The sequence below is a fragment of the Anas acuta genome, chromosome 2, assembly GCF_963932015.1.
Source record: "Anas acuta chromosome 2, bAnaAcu1.1, whole genome shotgun sequence".
In the NCBI taxonomy this organism is placed as follows: Eukaryota; Metazoa; Chordata; class Aves; order Anseriformes; family Anatidae; genus Anas; species Anas acuta.
The window spans coordinates 45,621,712-45,633,769 of NC_088980.1; the positions used below are offsets into that span (position 1 = coordinate 45,621,712).

The 12,058-nt window shown below is 49.0% G+C and overlaps 1 protein-coding gene across 5 annotated transcripts in view; it reads left to right on the forward strand.

The window, feature by feature from the left end:
• The window catches only part of TMEM108 (transmembrane protein 108), a 145,840-nt gene extending 133,805 nt beyond the window's left edge, over positions 1–12,035 (forward strand). For all 5 annotated transcript variants that reach the window (XM_068674560.1, XM_068674562.1, XM_068674561.1 and 2 more), the window contains 3 exons: positions 2,655–3,761; positions 10,291–10,445; positions 11,679–12,035. In XM_068674560.1, coding sequence (XP_068530661.1) covers positions 2,655–3,761; positions 10,291–10,445; positions 11,679–11,801 — 1,385 coding nt within the window. In that variant the 3' untranslated portion in view covers positions 11,802–12,035. The remainder of the gene's footprint in view (positions 1–2,654; positions 3,762–10,290; positions 10,446–11,678) is intronic.
• Positions 12,036–12,058: the final 23 nt, after the last annotated feature.

Below are 12,058 nucleotides of genomic sequence, written 5' to 3' on the forward strand. Positions count from 1 at the left end.
GCTCACCCTCAAGTTGTACAAAATTGGGAGCTCTGGGCAAACAGGTCACTGCAAATCCTGCCAGCACGTATTTATGTGGCCCTGCACAGGTGACGCCGAGCATCTGAAAACACTGATTCCAACTTTCCTTTCGCTTTCCAGTTGGCTGTTGATCAATTATAAAGCCAATTAATTCTACTTAAAAGGGCCAGCAAAGCCCACTGTGAAGTCATTATTACCAGCTGGTTTTCCCTAAATATACAGCACCAGCTATTTTTACAACTATCTGCTAAGCTGAACGTTTTTTAAATAGTTGTGGACACAGATTAGCACTGAAAGAGTTACCGTGGGCCATTAAACCAGGAAAAAAAAAATGTCCTAAGGAGCTGTAGCTTGTGGGGCGGTGATGGTCCTGCAGAGACTGCTAAAGGGAGGGTAGGGGACAAGCACAGCCTGACTGTCACGGCCTGAGAGAGCCAAATGTCAGGGGTGTTATTGCTTATTGACAAATAAACGGCTTATGACATAGTATTTCCTTGGAATAATTATTAGTGCTTTACAAGCTCTCTGAAGGCACCAGCTAAATGTACCTGGCTTCCCGTGCCTGCCGTGCGGTGACCTGCTACCACAACAGGCTGCCCCGGAGAGATTATCAATCCCTGCAGCAGCAAGCTTCCCCTGTATCAGTATTTCAAGTAGAACAGATGGCTATTAGGTTTTTAGCCAAAGATCAGGGCTGCTAACCTCAGGGCACGGTATGCAGAAAAGCTGACATCTTCCCTATTACTTAAGAATATCCTGGAGAAAATAACATTAATCCAATAGAGACTTTTGTGTGTGTGTGAGGCATGGAAGTAGCTACACAAAGACCACCCCAAAATGTTAGCAGGCAGTGTAACAGCGTGATCACTGTAATCTCCTATCTCCTAAGATCTGCCAGTGCACTTTATCACATGTGCTCAGAGCAGCAGGCCTAAAGTTTTGTGAAACATCATCTACGCACACCAAATCCAAAATAAATCTCCGTCTTTTCCTCTTTGAATTTGTTCTGTAGCAGCAACTTGCCTTGGCATGAAATATTAGCCATATGGACACCAGAATATCTGCTTTGACCTTGACCTCGGAAAAAGCGCTGCCAGAAATGCGAAGATGACTCCTGCCTTTCATTTCCAGGAGTGACGCTTCATGCACACAGCACGAGCTGCTCTCCTGGCTGCGTCTCAGCGGACAGAAGAGGTTTTTCTCTCTGGTGTTCTGCTGGGAGCGCATTGTCTGTGGCAGGCTAGGAATTAGGAAGCGGTATTCCAGATGATCACATATTCGGCAGATATTTCTTTCAGGAATAAAACTATGAGCTAATTTTAGCACCAGGCCCTGGAAAGCGCATTGCTTTTAAGTGGCTCTTGCTACACTGTCAAGTCAGGGTTCAGATCTTCTGGGTGCTCCGCAAAGAGGCAGCTGGGGGCAGGGTGAGGTGAGTGTTGTTGGTTGCAGAGCTCTGTTCTGGGTCAGAAATGGTGTTTGGTGGTCAAAGTATGGCACTTACCTGGTGAGACAAGTAAGTACTGCTCCTTTGGTGAGTTTCTGCTCCGTGTATTGAGTTGGCAGAAACATGCTTCAGGGCACGTGCCTCTGGGCAACTTGCAGCAGAGCCTTAGGACCTGCTGAGCACCTCATCAGAAAGGTTTTCCCATCCCAGCCACCGCTTTCCTGCTGGTGCCCATCATGAATATTCCCAAACGGGGCAGAAAGTGGCATAACAACACTCAGAGAAAGCCAGCCCCGCATCCCGGGGAGGCTTTTGCTATTGCAGCTGCCCACGTCCATTAGCTGGACGACGAATAAATGTGAGAATTGATGTTCCCAGCGGTGTGGATCTGGCACCTCATGAAATGATGTACGCTACAGAGGGAGGAGGGAGGCAAACTGATGGGATCAAATCCCACAGCACTGAACGGGACCCAAACAAACTTCTGTATATGTGTGATGGGGAAGTTGTGTTATGTAGAGTTAGGCCCTTAAAAATCTTTTTTAAATGACTGCGATAGCTACATTTTCATGTTCATTTTTACCATTTGTGGATTTTCCCCATCTCATGCTCTGAATAAGAGGCTAGATATTCCAAAGTCTCTAAGTAAAGGAGGCACCATGAGCTAGGAAGTCCCTCATCAAACATCCCTTCTTGACCTAATTTTCCTTGGGGCTAAGCAGCTGCTCTCTCAGAAGCAGATTGCTTAATGGCATTCAAGGCTGGAGGCAGCCAAATTTGGGGTTTTGCAGCCAGAAGAACGACCGGACTAAGGTTCCCCATCACGATGTGGCCATTCATCCGGAGGCCTCCTGGCCAAAACAAAAATTAAAATGTCTTTTGTTTCTGCCCCTATAGAGCGGGAAGCTTTGTAGCTCTGCGGGGGAATCACCTGCAGCTCTGATGCTTTAAAATATCCTCCCTGCAAGCTCCTTCACCGCAGAGATTCCCTGCAGCTCTCCTGTTCCCACGGCTCCCCCAGATCCCCATTTTTCTTCCTGATTCCCCAGCGGCGCTGCTGTGGGGTGTGGGAAGGGTGCTGAGTCCTGCCGGGCATGCAGACCTCGGCTGAGGAGAGCAGCACAGACAAGCACCCAGCCCTCCATCCCTGCCGCTGCCTGACCCTGTCTCTGTGTCCCTCCCGCAGGTGTTCTACTCATCTTGGCACTGACCGAAGAGCTGGTGTTTTCTGTTCAGGTCCTGTCCCCCGCCGTGTCCTCCTCTCAGGGCCTCCCGACGGACGCTGCCGCTGTCTCAGCCATGGGATCGACGCCCGGCCACCGGGGCCGCCACACGGCGCAGCCCGCTCCCAGCCCCGCCGTTCCCCATCCCCTGGGCCTGGCGGGGAGCAACGCGTCCGCTGCCCAGGAGCCGGCCGGCGGCCCTCAGGGCGGTGAGAAGGAAACGCAGCACTTGTACAACCAGAGCGCCTTCTACTCGGGACAGACTCGCCCCAAGGGGAAAATATTCCAGATTTTCAAAGGCAACTTCACAGAGTCCTCGGAGCCTTACCTAAAGAGCACCCTGCACTCTCCCTTCCCCACCCTGAGGAGCCCTTTCACAGACCATCCCTTTCAGCCCCAGACTGCAACCCCCAGCGATCCCAGTGGCACGGGGCTGGCCAGAACTACACCCTCAGACCCTTCTCCCCACCCCGACACCTCGGGAAGCTTTAGGGAGGCAGAGCGAGGGGAGGGGGCCGGGCGAGTCGTGCAGAAAGCAGATTTTGCCACCACAACTGCTGGACCGTCCGCTGACCCCGAAGCAGTGTCGGTGCCTTTTAAACCCACCCGCTACGGCGTGTGGGATATGCTGAGCAAAAACAACTCTTGGGTAACCCTGAATCTCAGTACAAACGTCCCCTTGTTTGCTGGCCCTGGAACTGCAGCAGCAGCGGCGGGTCACTCTGTTCAGACCAGCTTTGATGTCAACATCTCCTCCCCGGCAGCGGGGGACCCCACGGGCAGCGCCCCGCCGCAGCAGGGCCGGGTGACGGACACCACCCTGCTGGGCAGCGCTCTCTCCACGGTGCCCGCCACCAGGTTGTCCAGCTCCATGTCCACTGCTGGCTCCACCGCCACTGGGAACTTCCTCAACAGACTGGTTCCTGCCGGGACCTGGAAACCCGGGGTGCAAGGAAATATCTCCCACGTCACCGAGGGGGACAAGCCCCAGCACAGAGCGACCATCTGCCTCAGCAAGATGGACATTGCCTGGATCATTCTGGCTATCAGCGTACCTATATCCTCATGTTGTAAGTTGACTGCTGCTTTATTTTTCTTTCTTTCTCGCATTCCTTAAAATTCAAGGGTCGGCCCGTGATTCAGGGTCGAGGTGGAGAGCTGACGGTGCCAGGGCAGCTCGAGACAGATGAGAAGTAATCGCTACACAGGTAACACACATGCTGCTGAACAAAGCGCTTGGGAGGAGCAGCTCCAGGTGCGGGGCTATCATGTTTACACTCAAAGCATACTTTCTCTGTTGCTATTAGAAATCACTTCATCTTTTGGGGCTCTCCATTTGAGGGTATGTGGCAAAGGCTGAGCAACTCGAAAAGGCAAAGCAGCTTTACTTCAAAATGTTTAAGCTGTGACCAAAAATTGTGCAAGTCTTTAAGCTGGTGACTGCTGTATTTTGCCCTGGAATTGGATTTTAAAAGCCCGCTGCTAACCCAAAAGATTAATGGTAATTATAATGACTCAGACCTTAGGGAACAACAATTTTACCAGTGCAATAAAATATTTCATTGAAGGCGGTAACCATCAGATTTTAAAGTCACGTCATTCTGATAACCAATTTGCTATTTTCCTCCGTTTCAATTCTGAGCCTGGCCTGGCAGCTGTCTAGGGAGCAGGAAGAGTTTGCAATCTTGGCTTCCAGACCTCGGGAGACAGTCGCCTGCAGGACCAGCACTGGCTGGGCTTCCAGAGCTGGCTTAGGGTCTCATCATCTGACGCAGTTGCATAAAAACATGATTGAATAACGTGGCTGCTGGTGTGTCCCCTGCCTAGCTGGGCTGTGTCAGCGAGGTAGGGCAGTGTATTCTCTGCCATTTCGCTCTATGGAGCCAAGGAGAAGGCACTCGGTGTTATGGGATGTGATTATGCTGATCTGTTGGGAGTGAAACAAAAACATAAACATTTCACAGCCTTTGCTGCCTGTGGAAAAGTGAACGGGTAGCAGCCAGCAACACTGAGCGTTAATCCTGTGATTTACAGCCATGAGCTGTGCTGAAAACAAGCTCGGATGTGTTGACTGAGCCAGTCTTACACAGGGCTGCCCAAAGGGGCCGTACTGCTTTCCCCTGCCCGCCCCGAGGCTCACCTGTGCGATCCTGCCTCTGTGTGCCTGGTCCTCGCCTGGCACCTCTCTGAGCCACTTCCAGATCGCTGAAGTGGTCAAAAATGCTCCCTTTGTGCACACAGTGGGCTGAATCAGCTCCCCGCAGGGTCAGGTAAGCACGAGACACGGAGAGGATGAAGCTGCAGGGATACACGCCTGGGAAGGGAGCAGGACCAAACCTCTCAGCGGCTGAAAATTATTGGGCTGGCTCAGCATAGCTGTTAGGCTCGTGCCCCTGGGACCATCGGGCCTGCCATTGCCAACGTGGTTAAAACCACTAGCGAAAACAAAGCTGAAATCTAAAAGACTGGCAGTCAAAACAAAGTGATTGTCCTTTCCCAAAGCACAAGTGTGCTGGTGTACTTCTGTGGAAGATGGAGAGGAGAATCCGGGATGTAGTGAGCACAACAAGATAAGAAGCAGTAATAAGAAGCAGTATTTGCTGATCTGATGAACAGCGCCTTGTGTATCCATCACCACAAATACAGGACCAAACAAATTCTTCCCAGCATTATGTTTGAAGCCAGTATTGAGAGAGAAAGCTGATTGGGGTAGAATGCATCCAAATACAAAATGCAAAATATAATACACGTAACACAGGCACAGTAACCATAACCAGAGTGTACACTGGCATATGTCCCTGCTTGCAGTGTGCCCTGTATGAGCTAATAACTAATGATAGGTATTAATTTTATTAATAATAATGTAAAGAGTCTGCTGGCAGAGCTTCTAACCCACTGTTCGCTCTGCAGTGGGTGTTTACACTTCTCTTACCCCGTGTGCCGTAGCAGCACGTGTTCCTATGACTGTGCCCACCCTGTTTCTTGTGTTTGTTAGCCACATTTAGAAACAGGGAATTGTCACCTGTACCAGCCCTGACACCGCAGCTGAGTGTTTCCATGACCCAGCCATTTAAGCCCTGCCTTCAGGCCCCCCGTGAGCTGCACACCGCAGCCCTGAGCGTGTCCCAAAGGCCGGGGTGTGCGGTGGCGAAGGGGACTGCCGCCACCTCCAGGGCGAAGGCACTCGCAGCTGCAGGCAGAAGGCCGAAAATCGGTCATCGCTTCTGCTCTGCGGGCAGCGATGCCAGGAGGTGGATGGAGAGCACGGCCCTTTGGATTTCGTTTCGTCTTCAAGGGATGGAAATGTTTTTGTCGGGTTCTCACAGCTGTGCTGAGCGTGGGCTGAGGAAACGCTGCCCTCTGCTGCCTTGGGATGCTGCATGGTGGGGGTAACCAGGGCATTCCTGAGCTGCATTAGGAGGGAACAAGCCACAGAGAAAATCATCGAGGACTCCTATCGGAGAGGTTGTTGCTGCCCTGAGGGGGCAGGGCCCTCCTGGAGGCTGTCCTGGAGCTGCTGGCACACCGAAGGAAGCCATCAGAGCCCTGGAGGTGGGACAGCAAGCCCTGAGCCAACAAGGCTGGAAAACCCTTCCTTGCAAGGTTGCTTCTGAGCACAGCCCAGCTCCTGCTGCCTAAAATCCTCGGAAAGGAACACGCACCACCCCACCATGCATTTGTGCCCCTGCCAGCCGTGCTGGTGGCATGGCTCGGAGGCTGGAGCTTCACCTGGAGATCTACGCCTCAGGAGCTCACCTGCTGAAAGGAGAGATGGGATTTGGCTGCCCAGCCCTCGTAGTACTTATTTTGTAAGGATGTGTAAGTTTCTGAGTCCCACTGAGAAGCCTTCACATTCTAGATGGAAAAGTAGTGCTGTGAACAGGAACACACGAGCCATGTCTGCTGTGTGAATCTGGGGAAATCATCTCACCTTTTGGTACTGCAGTTTCGTGGTGTGAATAATGGGGATAATGGTGCTTACTCCACTCGAGGGCCGCAAAAATGAAGGGTTCTTTGTCATTATGTTCCCAGAAAAGCCAAGTAGTATATAACACCGATATCAGTACTTTCTGCATGTCACAGCTCCAGTTGTTTTTGCTGCGTCCTTCAGGCAGCCTTGAACATTTTTCGGTGTGTGCACACACACGTGTCTCGCACACCTGGCTGCAACGCTGAACAAGACACAGAATGAACTCATTGTAAAACTCAGAGACCGACACGACAAAACGTTGAAGAACAGAAACTTGCAAATCAGAAGTGCAGAAGTGAATTCGTTCAGGCAGTTCTGCTGACGTGAGAAAACGCCAGGGGGAGGCTGAGCCTCGGAGGGAAACGTCAGCAGAACTCAAAGAATGGATGAAGAACTGCCTCGGCCCTGACCCCGCTCAGCTCACATTTCACGCGCTGGGACACCATCCAAAATCATCTCACCCACTTCCTCGGTCGCAAAACCTGCAGATGTTTGCCTCCTGGGCTGCAGATCCCAGGCCCTGAGTCTCATCCCCAGGGGTGAGCTCGGACAGAGCTCGAGACAAGCCTCCTGCCTGCAGGTGGAAGCAGCTGTGGTCAGTAACAAACCCCCTCATGGTACCTGCAAGGCAGCTGAGGCTGTACGGCTACAGGCAGCCCAAGTGACAGGCCCGCTCTTACAGCGGTGTTTAATGATGGGCAAATAAGATACACAGACTCAGCAAATGAGGAAAAAGGAAAGAAATATGGATAAACAGTTATTTTAGCCTTTAAGGCAAGGGTTGTCTAGAAGCTGTGTTCATTTTATGATCTACAGGCACAGGGAGAAATAAATTAACATCCCGCAGCCTGAATATTTCCTGCCTTTTAACTTCCAGCATTCAATTGTGTTTTATGTGGGAGCTGGAGAGTGAGCGGAGCTTATAGCAATGTAAGAATGGCAATATATTTAGGCGAGATGAAAGAACGGGCAGAAGACTATCAGAGAACTGGAGGGAGTTGGTGTGATTTCATCACACTGCCTTTATGAGGCTGGTATTGAATATGGTGTATAATCCTGGTGGTTTATGTTTAAAAAAAAAAAAAAAGATTGGGAAGGAGCTGTGTGAATGATTCTGAGAAATTCAGCGTAACTCCACTTGTGTAAGTATGTGGTCCAAGAAAAGGTTGAATCCCACGTTTAATTTCTGATGGTGTAGTGGAGGATTTTAATAAAAAAAAGGGAAAAGGAAATGGAGGAAGCGGGGCTGAAGCTGGAGGTTTTCAGCACACAAGCGAGATGTAAGCATGTCCCCATGATGGGTATTAAACATTGAACAAACTTCCTGGGAATACAGCGGAAATCCGGTCACTCCGAGTCCTTGCACCACGCTGGATGTTTTCCTGTGTCACCCGCTGACACAGAGCTCGTGGGCAGGGGACCAAAGGCACCAGGTGTAGCTCTGTGTGTGCAGCTGGGAGCAGATGACCGCCGTGCTTCCACCAGCCTAGAGAACTACAAATGTGAGAGTCCCGTGTCTCCTGTTTGTGGTAGGTATTGTGCCCCGTGTCGGAGGTGAGGGATCAGACAATGCTCATGTGATTTGCCTGAGGGCCCGAAAGAAGCCGGTGTCAGGGCTGGAGCACGCCAGCAGCTCTCGGCCCCTGAATGTGCACGCTGACGTTTCTCTCTCCAGAGCAGCAGCAGGTCAATGGATACGTATTCAAAATGCTTCGGTACAAAATTCCGGATGTTTCCGAACACCTCCAGCACAGGGAGCTTTAAGCTGACCCAAGGGCATCACCAAAGTGCCCTTCTCATGGGCACTTCTTGTGGAAAGAAGTTTCCTGTGACAGACACGGCACTAACCATGGGAGTGAAGAGATACCAAGATCGCAAGTAAAGCTGTGCCCCCCTCCTAGTATTGTTCTGGGAGCAAGAGGTCCTATTGTTAGCTACATTAATTTCACTAAAATAGGCCCCAAGAAGGTCGGTTAATATGAAATGGAGAGGAATGCCCCCTTTCCAGCCCTTCTGTCCTCTCTATCCCTCTTAAATCAGGTCTCTGCTTTGAATCGAGGCAGCTTAGGCAGGCAGCCTTCTGCTAAAATGTGTTAGATTTGAAGAAGCTCAGGAACTCATTTTCCACAGTCTTTCATCCGTTTGCTCATTTGTGTGCTAAGGTTGGAGGCCGAGAGCCTAATTAAGGGAGGGAACATTACTGTTACACGGCCAACACATCTTCACGCAGCAAGGACATCTCCTGCTGGAAGAAGCAGAGATCTCCCTCAGCTTAGTGTCAGGCTTTGCAGCTCCTAAAACCCAAATCCAGTACTTCCCTGGCGGCAGCCACATTTTATAAGCTGTAAAACCTCGGGCTTTCCAAATATTTGCACTGAGGTAGAGTTGGCTTTCCCGGGACCCTCGTCTCCTCAGGCAGCTTCCGACGCCATGCGCCTCAGGAAGCTCTTGTTGCTGGAGCACCGGCGAGCTCCAAGGTTTGCTGGCTCTCCCCACGCTCAGCACCAGTGGGAGGACGAAATGTATGTCCAGTTGTGCTCCCGGGCCACCAGCAATTCCAGCCCTGGCAGTCAGGTTATTGCTGACGGAAAGGGTGAAGCCAGGTGAGTCCAGGAATGGATAATAGGAAGTTTGATACTGGCTGGCTTGTTTTTTTTTAATGTGCAGGAGGTTTTTCCATTAGTTTCATGAGACGATTTATAGCATCAGCTCACCTTTCCCTGTGAAGGAGGCATAACCCGCCTAACTCAAAACAAAAGAAAAAGCTCCTAAGAAAAAATGGTGATGGGTTTAACTAGACCTCTAGCCTTGCACTTTCGTATTGCCATTTTATGTGAGTAGATGGGTTAAGAAATTAGATCCGTGGCATCTGGGCAGCTGCAGTGTTTGTCAAGACATACAAAGTGGCTTTGACCTCTGCAGTCTTTTCTTTCTTCTAGGCCGTAATTCTAATCAATAATTTTAGCTTAGATGAGAAAATAATATATTTTCCTGCTTCATGAATATTTTCTCACTTCTTTTCTGTCATGAGAGGTCTAGAAATTATGGAGTGAATTTACAGCAGGGCATTCCCTATTTCACAGGTACAAATCAAAGTAAGTACGTACCCCGTTACCTGTCTGTCTGTATAAATTAGATTGTAAGCACAAACATTCAATTAATTCCACAGATAGAAAATAAGCACATGGATCTTACGCGTTACTCCCCTCAATAAAACATTAAGGCTGGACAGACAGTTAGAGCAACAAGTTTCATTCTGGTCACTTAGTTTTGCTTGATCGCTCTATCTTAAGCTTGAATATTTCAACTGGAAGAAACTTAAATGTGCTCCACGGAGAAGAAAAGAAGCCAGGCTCAGACATTGCCAATGCCCAGACAAGTGTAGGGAACAGCTCATGCTGCATTTGTCTTGTCGATAGATGCCACGGCCTGTTGTCCCGTCTGCTTGGGGCAGGTCCTGATTTAATTGTGTGGTTTCTGTTAGATGGGAGCTGGATCTAACCGAGGGTGAATTGCGTGAATGAAGGTCACCAGCTCTCCCCTTAAGTATCTTAAATACCAAATCCCCATTACTGAGGAGTCCTTATTGAACAGAAATAACCATTTTTATGGCGTGTTTCTATTGACAGCAGTTCTGCTGACAGTCTGCTGCATGAGGAGGAAGAAAAAGACATCTAACCCAGAAAACAATCTGAGCTATTGGAATAATGCTATTACCATGGACTACTTCAACAGGCATGCTGTAGAGTTACCGAGAGAGATCCAGTCCCTGGAGACATCAGAGGTACCTCACTTGCATAATTAGTGCCTGAAAACTGTCACTGAAGCCATACTGGGAGAAGGGGGGAGGAAGTGATGTTAACAAAGCCTTAAAATTCCTACACATACTCAGGGAAACAGTTTTTCGAAAAGCCTCTTCCACCCTCCAACAAGTGTATTATGAGATAAGTAATAATTATTAAGACATAATAAGTAAGCCTATAGTTTCTCATATAGCAGGTCAGGGGGTGAGGGCTCCCAGTACGTAAGCAATGAAAAACATCAGCATATGGGAGCGTGCAGTGCTGGTGTGTGCCGTCAGCCCTTATTGAAGAGCTCTGGCAGGTTCGGTGATATTATTCATACATGGGCAGGTTATCCTGCTGATAGAAATATAGAGCTGCCCTCAGAGGTGGAGAGGAATAATTTAACTTACTTCAAAAGTTTTTAAAACCTTGAGCCAGTGGAGAATTTGGGCTTATGTTAAAGTGATTTTCAAGAGATCAGCTGGCTGACTAACTCATTAAATTAAAAAAAAAAAGTGTTCAGAATCCCTGAGATGTGCCTAGATGAGCACTCACAATTGCTTCATTAACTCCACTTTCCTGGCAATTGTGTTGCTCAAGCTAAAAGCAGAATCCTGGTCTAGACTTAGCACGAAACTGCTTTCACATGACAGCACTGTTCACATTGTCTCTAAAAGCTGCCGTGTCAGTCCTTTAAAACTGATCTGAATGTTACTGAACTGGGGCATGCTCAGGTAGCTTGGAACCATGTATTTGGTTTTCTGACCTTAAAAAGAAGCTGAAAATGCATCTTTCATGAGTCAAGCCCAGCTGACAGACAGGAAACTGTTGCAATATGTCATGAAAGTGAAAAAAAGAAATGTTAAAGCTCAAATTCTGCCAAGGGACCTAAGGTTTGATGTGTCTGATTTCTGTGTCCCGAAACTGAGAAAAAAAAATACATATATATCATCCTGATTATCAGTGGAATTGAGGATTATCAGAGACAAGAGGATTATCAGAGCTGCGAGCAGTTGTCTTCACTCACAGCTCCTGCTGCCTGCAAAAGGACCAAACCAGTTCGCTGAAGTTAGCTCCCAGCAGCTGGCCCCCCCCCAAAATTCAGGCACTTTCTGAGGGATGGGACCAAATGCCCCAGTGACAAAAGCAGTCCCTTTCTCACATGCCTTCACGCACGGCAGTGGACTGAGGGGACATGAAGCACTCACGCTGCTACTCTGCCTTTCTCCTAGGACCACCTCTCCGAGCCGCGCTCCCCGGCCAACGGCGACTACCGCGACAGTGGGATGGTCCTGGTGAACCCCTTCTGTCAGGAGACGCTATTTGTAGGACATGAGCAAGTCTCTGAAATATGACCCCACAGCTGCCCTCGTCTTGCAGTTTCATCTCTACTGTCTCCAAATTATAAATAAATATATATATTATAAATATAACCTTTGTGTAACCCTGAATTACAAGAAATGTTTTCAGCTTTTCTTTTTTTTTTTTTTTTTTTTCCCCTCAAATTGTCAACCCCTTTTTTATAAGTGTGGTAAAACTTTACAGAACAAACTGTGGCTTTATAAAATAAAGGTATTTCTAAGCAAAATGCCTGTCAAATGGACTATCTTTT